Raw genomic sequence first — 10,095 nt, 5'->3', positions numbered from 1 at the left:
AAGATGATAAGTAGCTTGATTTCTCCAACAGGAAAAGAAAGAGAGAAATAGGGAGGACCGAATAGAGACAAAAAAAGATCGAAGAGAGATGAGGTCTAGCGGGAAAAGGGAAAAAAACTAAACATATATATTTTGCACCATGTAGTATGTTTGTTCTCGTACAAGTATAGAAAGCAAACCTCTTAATCATTTTCTAAAGTTTACGTTGAAAACAATGTGGACAGCCAAACGTACGTAGTGATGTTTTGTAAAATACAAATTTTGAAGTGATCTTCTTCATCCTGTATAAACAAATGGAGGGACGCTGGCAGTCCACATTAATGTAAAACATTATCCTCAAGTACACTAGAAAAATACGTATATTTCCAGTCTAGACGTAACAAAAATGCATATCAAATTTAACTTTGTACGGTGAAAAAAAAAGGACTCGGAGATGGTTTACACATTTATACATACATACACACATACATACATGCTATTTGAAATAATAATTTGTCGAAATATATTTTTCTACAAAACTGCACTAATGTTGTAAAACCTTAAATTAATGTGCATTTGGGGTATCTTAATACAAGACAACCAATTCAACATAAATCATTCCTGTTCGTTTATTTTCGTCCACATTTGAGTATGATACTTCTTTTTTTTTAATTACAGCATTTTATATTGCGGACGCTTAATAAGTAGGGTTACAAAATTAGAATATTCCGGATAATGAAATTATATTTTGTCGACAATCAATTGATTTTAATTATATACTCTTAAAAAAAACTTAAACTGAGTGTTCACTCTGATAAATAGAATAATTGAATAAAATTATTTAATTTTTTCAACATTTCCTTCTGTCCTCTAAAAAAAGCACAGTCAGATAAAATAAAATAAGAATGATTGAAATTAATAACCCGGGACAAAACCTCTCAAAACAAGAAATTGATGTTTTTCAGCAGGTGCTTCGCATTAATGGCAACTATTTGCGATAACCAAAAGTATCTTGTGATACGTGTAGTATCAAATCAAAAACACTTAAAAAGTACAGAATGAGAACGGGAAAAGTTGCAATGTTGGAGTCGAAACTGTTTTTGCAATAGGCTGTACTTACTTTAAATATATTGCTTATTTGGGTCTGAATATTATTATTAAATTTTGACAATCACTGTACATGTATATAAAGTTTTTTTTATTTCCGTCGACAACTAACAATAATTCAAAAGCTCTAGAAGAAACTCAACCAAACTGTATATAGGCATGATATTCAGCAAAGGACAAGGTCTCGGGTTGCAGCCAGGATCGCTACATCGTTCTTCACTACTTAAGAGGCATATGAAAAACAACCACGTCGACGGCAAGTCAAACAAATGTGTTTATTCCATAGAATAACTGCATTATATTGGTTGGTTCAGTGAATATAAGAATATTAGTCAATTTGTCCAGCAGTGAAAACATTTAATTTTGCCATCGTTATAATAATATGTATATTATATAGAACATGTATATTAAAAATAGTTCACCATGTGGTAAAATTTACAACATGGCATTACTAATAAACTAAAGTATCATTAAGAGATATCACTTACACATAATGACAGTACCGGAAGTTGATTGAGTGATGAAGATCACCACCTGATTTGTTCTTGCATAATGACTTGATAGATTTAACCCACAATAAAGGGCACTTTCTACAAACAAACACAATTCGAACAAGGATCTTTAAAGAAATAATTTTCAATTGATTTTAATTGCCTATACAATATATACAAAATGATTCAGCCTACCCCGCATTCAAATAGTGTCAGGAAAACATATAATACTAATGGGACTTCTAAAAAGACGGATGTGGATTTTGTTTAGATTTTTTTTAACGTTTTGCTTCTACATGGCATCAATATTCGTCTTAGTCAGCATAAAGCATTGTCAAAGTACACTAGTACGTAACCGAAATATTTGAAAAGACGCCTACTTGTGTTGTTTCTTTAACATTAAGATGACTCATACATATAGCTGTGAGTAATTGAAACCGAAAGTTCTATGTATAAATGTGTGAATATATACGTAAGACTAAAATGTGTTCAAATCAGATAATAATTTAAATATCTATGAATTTCTTGTCATCATTGATGGAGGATATTTTTGTTGATCACTTTAATGGGTAATTTGCATCTGTGTGATGTTTATAAATGTTGCTAAACATAGATGATAAGTTTAGTTAATTAACAAAACGCGGACCAGGCAGCTACACATATTTATTCAACTGTTAACTGTTTTAAATTTCAAATAAAACAATAAAACATTCACATGAAATTTTCATACAAAAAACGATCTGTAAAAATCTTCAAAATTGAAAAATAAAAAAATAGAGTCACGTGGTGTCTGGTCTTTTTTTATGTGGGTTGGGAAAAAACATAGTTACCAAATAAAATCATGACAGGCAAATCTAAAAACAGACTAAAAAGTCTCTACTCTTACGGAAATGTTAAAACATCGCTTTCGCTGTACTTTAGATATCCTTTGCGTTATCAAGAATCCATTCTCAAGATTTTAGATCATGATTTTTGAATCGTATTAAAAACAAAAAATTCTTTAAAAGAGTGTACAAAATAACATTGATATTATACATTTGTACACAACGTATTCAATAATGGTTGCTCGTCTTGTCCGAGGAACTAGTAATCTCCATTTTGACAAGTCCACAAAACATCTTTCGAATGGTTTTCTTGACCTCGCGTCGAAAAGACCGGTCAAAATACCCGTAAATCACCGGGTTCACAATATGATTCAAAATATACATCCGGCGCAACACCAATAATATTTGTAAGGAGGCATATGATTGGTTAATCCAGAACTCTGTTGATCGCGATTCAAATGCCGATACCACCACTGTTGGTATGTACGATATCGCGAAGAAGAAAGTTATCGATATGAATATGTAGGAATATCGATGGGTGGAGAAATGGTTCTTCACAGCTTGGTAGCTGGCTTTACGTTTGCGCTTGGGGATCTGAGGGTTAACACAAGAGTTTCTTGTTGCAATTGATTCCCTCTGTTTTGACCGATCATCCTTATCGATAATCATGGAGGTTCTTGGGTGTTTCTCATTTGCTAAGTTGACCATATTGAATTGTGAATTCCGTGATACGGACTCCTCTTCAGTAGTTGGAAATTGAGAAGAGATGTTAAGAAAGTCCTCGCTTGAAAAATCACCCGTATTAGCATCCGCCATTTCCCGAAGCTGCTGTCGTCTGCTCTCTCGTGCCTTGAAGGTGGCGCTCCTCTTCATCATGGATTTCAAAATCAGCGTATACAAAACAGCCATTGTTATCAGGATTCCAATGGTTGCCAATAACATGATACCGTTGTACATCGCGTACGTTACTCTATGAAGGGTTGTCAGTTTCACAATGGCGCATTCAAATCCCGTCACATTTCTCTCAACGTTGGGTATTATGCTGACGTCATAGTAAGCAGAGATGGGAATAGAAAAAATCGCCGCAGCGGCGACACTGACCCCCAACATGACCTTTCGGTGTCGAGCAGTAATTTGACGTCTTGCTGGCCTACAGACTAGCTTGTAGCGCTGTATGGAAATATACAACAGAACAATTCCTGACGTCACTCCGGCGGTTTGAAGAAGAAAAGCGAAAATCTTACAAACCGCAGTTTCTTTGGGAAGTACGAAGGCAAAGTTCAGGTAAAGGGAATAAGACACGCCTACTACCACTGACACGAGATCCAACTCCGCCAGAAACAGGATGAAGTAGCGATTGTCCGTCTGCATGTGTGTACGAGATTTATAGACAAGAACAACGAGTAAATTACCAGTGACCCCTATTACCATGTACAGACATAAGATAATCGTATTGGGTATACGATCAGCCGCAATCTCGTTGTTCCAATCTTCTAGGTTTCCAAAAACCGAATGATTGCTAGTCGGGTTCGTAACAAAATCACTCTCGTTAACGTCCATGTTGCTTTTTTAATCGTTAAATAAAATGAAATGTCACAAATCCCAAGTAACCGAAAAGGCTGAATCTTTTTCTCCACCGTGTCGCCGTGTAATGATAAACAAAATGTCTCTATTCGTCGGAATGTGTTATAACGCTGCCCCGCTTCCGGATTGTTGACAAGCCACTGCAGTCAAGTATTGTTTTCCCGGAAGTGACCAATAGTTTTATTCAGTAGGTCGGAAACATATCATAATTAAAAAAAGTGAAAGCTTTTGAAGGAGATCCAACGGGAGTCGATCACTATGTCCATATATGATAGATAAAAGAACCACAGATGTTAATGTTTAAGGCTTTTTTTTTACTCAAAAGACAATCATATATAAACGACAGGCGATGATGAGCATAAACCTAGGCTGATTTAAAATTTCCTGGTTTTTTTTCTAACTTATATTATACATGTGGCATACCAAAAACCACTTGGTGACTAGCGCAGTGGAATGTAAAATCAAAGCAATATGTCTTAAAAGTATAGTATTTTTTTTTTGTAGATTTCAAAACAGTTCCGTGACAGAGTTTTTAAAAATACAATTTAATTGAATGAATATATGTTGTTTGATTCTTCAATAGCCGCCACACAGGAACAAAAAGCTCAATTGACGTTTAGCATAGAAGGATGTACACGAATCTAATGCTACTTAAAAACAGACACCATTTGTTTGCCCTTTTGTATAAATATGGAAGCTATTTCCTACGTTAATGTCACCTACTAGTACTGTAACGTTACTCTATTACTGTTTTTTTAAAATTAAAACAACGTGTTTATATATAAATAAATCATTTATTATGATACAACCATATTAACCCCTTACATTCTTTTTTTTTTCAACAGATTTATAGCTTCTTTGATATATACATCTTTTGATTCCTTATAAACATCCTGGATAGACAACACAAGATGAATCTCTGCCATTTAGTCAATTGAAAGGTGACTTAGAGGTAACTGAAATGTGACTGAATGGCATATGTGTGCCATTCAGTCACCTTTCCAGACCATTCAGTTATTATTCGGTTGACTGAATGGCAGAGATTCATCCTGTGCAAAGAAAAATTAATCTCGGTCAAGACTACTTAAGCTTTGACATCTTTTTTAATAAAAACTAAAAATGTCACTGGATTTGACCTATTAAGGGGTTTCATTAGATCTTTTGGGGTAGCGATATATTTGGAGCGGATCAAAGATCTATTAATTTTAATAAATTGCATGAGATCAGGAGTGACCTTAAAACATCATTGTAGTGTCTTTTCAGATATATTTCATTCTGTCAAATAAATTATACATGACTACTTTAAAGTACTAGATAGAATGCAATATAGGAAAGGACAGTAGGCTAACTCAAAAATTGAAACGACATTATATAAATAGTGCCTGTTTGGGAGGGTAACAGTTGAAATTGACACCCCGAGAAAACCATTGTCAACCGACGCGAAGCGGAGGTTGACAATGGTTTTCGAGGGGTGTCAATTTCAACTGTTATCCTCCCAAACAGGCACTATTTATTTTGTTATACTGAATGTCTTTTTTAAAATTTTTTAAGAAAATTTTACTGCTTTTATATAGGAATAATGTGAATTCTACAGCGAACCGTACGCGCATAATTTTCGCGCATGTAACATTTTTTAATGTTACCCGTTGCCAAGTGCGTTGCTAACGCTGAGGGTAATAGTAAATATTATTAACTGCGTCTTAACCAATCAGGTTTCAGTATTTAACATGAAAGTATAACAATTATATATATTAACGGACTTATATATGGGTGAATTCGCGGCATATATATTTATACGTTTGGAACATATCTCAATTATAGATTACGTTTGTAGTTAAATATGAAAAACAGCTACAATTAATGCATATTCATTTTCTTGTCAGAGGCATGTCAGACTTGTAAATATAAAAAACAACAACGTAATCTATTGGCTTTTTTTAAGTATCCAAATATACGAAGTTATATATACATAAGATAAAACTATTTTCGATTTAAAAACATGACATAACGTATGTGCACGAAGTTTAATGAAAGCTCTTAGGTCAACACTTTTTAAGGATACACGGGCGTGCCTGTGTAGGTCGACTCTATTTTTTATCATAGGCTGGCTTCCTATTACAATGGGTTTCTTCCTTATTTCTCCTTGTTTGGTTGTATATGTTATATAATGAAACAGTGGAACCAATTCACTTCTTAGAACATTACGCTATTCAGATGGAAACACCGTTTTGTCCGTATATGGTGGATTCATTCATGTGAACATAAACGTAGCTGTAGTTTAAAGAGGCTGGGTGTTCATGGCAATTTCGGATTATTCTTAACTCCTGAAAAGAAGAGATCTTTATTCACAATTTAAATACAGAAAAATATTCATTTTTTCCTGCTAAATAAATAAAACATTAATATTTTGATTTGACCATTCCCTTTTTGGGGGGCCACTTGAAAACAAAATGATTTTTTTCAATTTTCCTCTCATGAATGATTGACATTAGGTACTTTAAGTTTTTTTTGCTGTAATCTTTAGTTGATATTTAACCAATCTCTAAAGACCAGCTTACTTTGGCAGCAATTTAACCAATGTTATGACTATAAATATATTTATATTTTTAACTTCAGAATAATTCACCAGTAAGTTGTCAAAAGGTTACCCAATGGATAATGGATGTACATGTAGTTTTTTTTAACGTTAACTACACTAAGTGCACTTCATTTTCAAATAAGACACCCAGTCCAAAAAAGTTATCGTGAACAGCTAAAAAGCAGAGTCAAATTATTTCTGAATTTTATTGCCATTTACTTGCACTTAAGCATAAAGGCGTATTCAACATTGCATTACTGTACTGTATGTATGAATACAATTATAAATATCATGAAGATAGAGTAATGAATTACAACAATTACATCAGATCTGAATGAGCTCTGCATTCACAATCAGCTGTTTACGCAAGCAATCAAAGTACTGAAACTGATAAATGTACTACAAATGCTACAATAAAAGCTTATATTATCAGACTGCTATTTCACCACACTCATATCAATTCAAAATCAAATGCAAAAATTCCATAAATATATTACTCAGCAATTTAGGTCTTTTATTCTTTCTGCATGCTTTCTGCACTCAGAAAGTTTTCCTATAACAAGGTGTACAAAAACTGATAACTACTTAACAATTTAGATAATTATGAAGTCATTAATCTTTATTCAAAAATCTTCTTTGAATTCTTTATTTTTATTGTGCAATATTTTAACAAAGCCCATCACTTTTGTGTGAAAAAAAAAATATTGGGTAAAACAACATTGAAATCTTTATGTGCAGAAACACCTACCCCCCCCCCCCCCCCAAAAAGTGTGGTTAAAAATAGAAACATGATTTTATATACCTTGTCATTCAATTTGATCATTTTAGTTTTTTTCATGAGCAGTTTGAACAGCAGTACACAGAACATTTCTTTTTCCTTTGTTGAATTTGAAAAGGGATGCTATATGTTACATGGCTTTGAATCAAATAAATAAAGTTAACATAAATTTTATATATATGACAGCACTTAGGTACAGGTAATGATAAAATAAAAAAAAAATATGTGTACACAAATATGAGCTGCTACATGTTAAACTCTTGGGACTTAGAATGACTTCTCCCTGCAATAATAAGGAACTGAAAATACTACCAGAAAAATTTTCAAAAATGCCCTTTCCCCAAGAATTCTACTATTACATAATGATAAACATTTAGATAAAAATGTTCCAAGCTCTCCCTGGCCACTCATCAAAACATAAAATTGTCTCCAGCATGCTGAATGGGGACTAGTCTATAATGCCCCTTTATCCCTCCCCACTACTTATTGAAGGGGTGGGGCAAGAAGGGGGAGTCATTTTTTGCATTGTTGCAAAATTAAGAAGATTAAAATGTATTATCATCACACAAGTGTAATACTGGGAATATAGTAAAGGAATCCAGCATATCTTTCTTAATTTCCACTTAATGTTTGGTCCAAAATTAGAATTGGGTAACACCTCTTTCTGTTATCACCAACAAACACTAGAGACTTGATAACATCAATGCGTAAAATAGCATGCCTAGCCTCTTAAAAGTTAACTCTTATACCTTATCCTAGATATGAATTAAAAGGTAATATAGTTAATAGGCATAATATAAACCTACGTCATGCATTTTAAAATATTTGGTTACTGAATTCATTTCCAAGCTTTTAAGATTCTCCCTACAATTTATGCAAGAGAGAACATAACATGGCATGAATGTCAAGCCAATCAGATCATTTGTTACAGAATTTGAAGATTGTATATGTAGGCCTACCAATAGCTAGAATTATAGCAGTTTCCAGACAGGCTCACATTTAATATAATTTTTTTCACCAACAAAATGAAATCCTCTCTCTCATGAGTCATAGTACAGTTATGGAAATGTTGCTAAGTAGATAACTGGGACACTCTTTATAATCTGCATTTGTTTTTCTTAAAAATCATAAATTCTGAATACATAGTTGATACAGTTTTTGCGAAAATAATCATATACACATTATTAAATGGGAATCTTATCTTGGAAAAAATTTACAAGGATAATACTACTCATCAATTCTTAATTAACAAACACTGTTAATCAAATATGGTTCATTTCCATTATTAACTTTGCTTTATTCTGTTTTGAAAATCAAAAATATCAAGATTTTCATACTGTTTATTAGCTATTATCATAATTATTCATATCTTCATTTTCATAAATTTCATTCAAATCAAAAGATTTATATTCCATACAGTAATGTATATAAAGAAATAAAAACAGAAGAAAAAATTCTTAATTAAAACTAAACTAAAATAAATACATGCAAATTAAAAATGCGATATTGACAGCTACATGTATGAAGCATTTAAGATTTAAATTCTACTGTCTCACCTTCAGTTCACAATTCACAAATGCAATTTTATGAGGGCATATTTGGACCTTTACAATAGAACACTGTAACATCTTTACAAAGCTTCAGAAAACACAATTATCTTAATCACAATGATATGCAGAACGTTTTAAAAAAAGAAAATTCATGAAAAGTTATCTCCCTTGTAACACATTTTTCACAGTTTGCTAGAATTTGCCAGAATTGGGCAATGCTTGATAAACTGAAGAACTAAATTTCAAAAACATGTATTTAATACACATACATGTGTATATTAGTATTTAAGTAATTCTGTGTAATATACTATTTCCTTTGTTTCTGTCAATCTCATAAATTGCAACACTTTGTCCCTCCTAAAATCAGGAGTGCTCATTGCAACAGCTGTTCATTGATGAAACTGTCAAACTTGATCACAGAGCCTCAACGGAATACCTTATCAAATTCCCCTAATTCTCATTTCTCCTACATCATTCAACATTCATCCCTTCACAGCACCCTGACGGCAATGTTAATTGCATCCCCTGAAGATCTCCTCTACTGAATCAACACACTGACTATAAGATTCACTGAATTCCACTACATCACAGGTGTCCTAGATTCCACTTCATTATTCGTCGAACTCATTAGACAGGAAGTGCGTAACAAAGGCTGTCCTCTTCATCTCCTCCTCCATGGCCTTCGCTTTCCCGGCAGGAGTGGACAGTGACCTGATCAGAGTGTTTGGAGGGGGACGAAGGAAGATCTCTCCAAAGATGGACGCTGTAATGCATTTTTAAGGACACAGTTTTATTACATTTTTTTTCTTTTACATTTTTGGTACAATAATTGAGTACTAAATTCTCTATGAATTTATAACAGGTTTATTAGAGAAAGATTGCATATTGTCTTATATCTTTTTATTTAAAACAGAGAACTTCGTTATTCTAAGACTTAAAAGTATCTACAAAATGTCCTGCAAATATGTCAAAACATTTATTTATTAAAAGTTAACCTTCTCACATGATAATAACTTTCAGAACATCAGATTTGATCAAAATTGGGGGTCATAGTCAAATCACATAACAAATTTGGGACATATTTCTATCCCCCCTTTTCCTTCCCTAAGAGTTGTGGACCATATAAAATTCAGACAGACTGCTTGTTTGCATCATTTCATATCATATCAAAAATTCCCCTGGAAGCCTGCCGATAGACCCAAAC

The 10,095-nt window shown here is 33.0% G+C and overlaps 2 protein-coding genes across 3 annotated transcripts in view; both read right to left on the bottom strand.

Annotated features, from left to right (window-relative positions):
• Positions 1–2,283: 2,283 nt before the first annotated feature.
• On the bottom strand, positions 2,284–4,260 carry LOC128186280 (cholecystokinin receptor type A-like). The gene has a single exon (XM_052856074.1). It carries the CDS (start codon positions 3,959–3,961, stop codon positions 2,630–2,632), a length of 1,332 nt encoding a protein of 443 aa, XP_052712034.1. The 5' UTR covers positions 3,962–4,260; the 3' UTR covers positions 2,284–2,629.
• Positions 4,261–6,750: 2,490 nt separating this feature from the next.
• LOC128183432 (inositol polyphosphate 5-phosphatase OCRL-like) overlaps positions 6,751–10,095 on the bottom strand; it is a 35,174-nt gene continuing 31,829 nt past the window's right edge. For both annotated transcript variants that reach the window (XM_052852418.1, XM_052852419.1), the window contains exon 26: positions 6,751–9,654. In XM_052852418.1, the coding sequence (XP_052708378.1) occupies positions 9,503–9,654 (152 nt within the window). In that variant the 3' untranslated portion in view covers positions 6,751–9,502. The remainder of the gene's footprint in view (positions 9,655–10,095) is intronic.

Source organism: Crassostrea angulata, chromosome 5 (genome assembly GCF_025612915.1).
Source record: "Crassostrea angulata isolate pt1a10 chromosome 5, ASM2561291v2, whole genome shotgun sequence".
Classification (NCBI taxonomy): Eukaryota; Metazoa; Mollusca; class Bivalvia; order Ostreida; family Ostreidae; genus Magallana; species Magallana angulata.
The sequence above is the reverse complement of the archived record's forward strand: the minus strand, read 5'-3'. Positions and strand labels throughout refer to the sequence as shown.

Coding starts and splice junctions, on each gene's coding strand:
- LOC128186280 (XM_052856074.1), bottom strand. CDS start 3,961: ATGGACGTTAACGAGAGTGATTTTGTTACGAACCCGACTAGCAATCAT.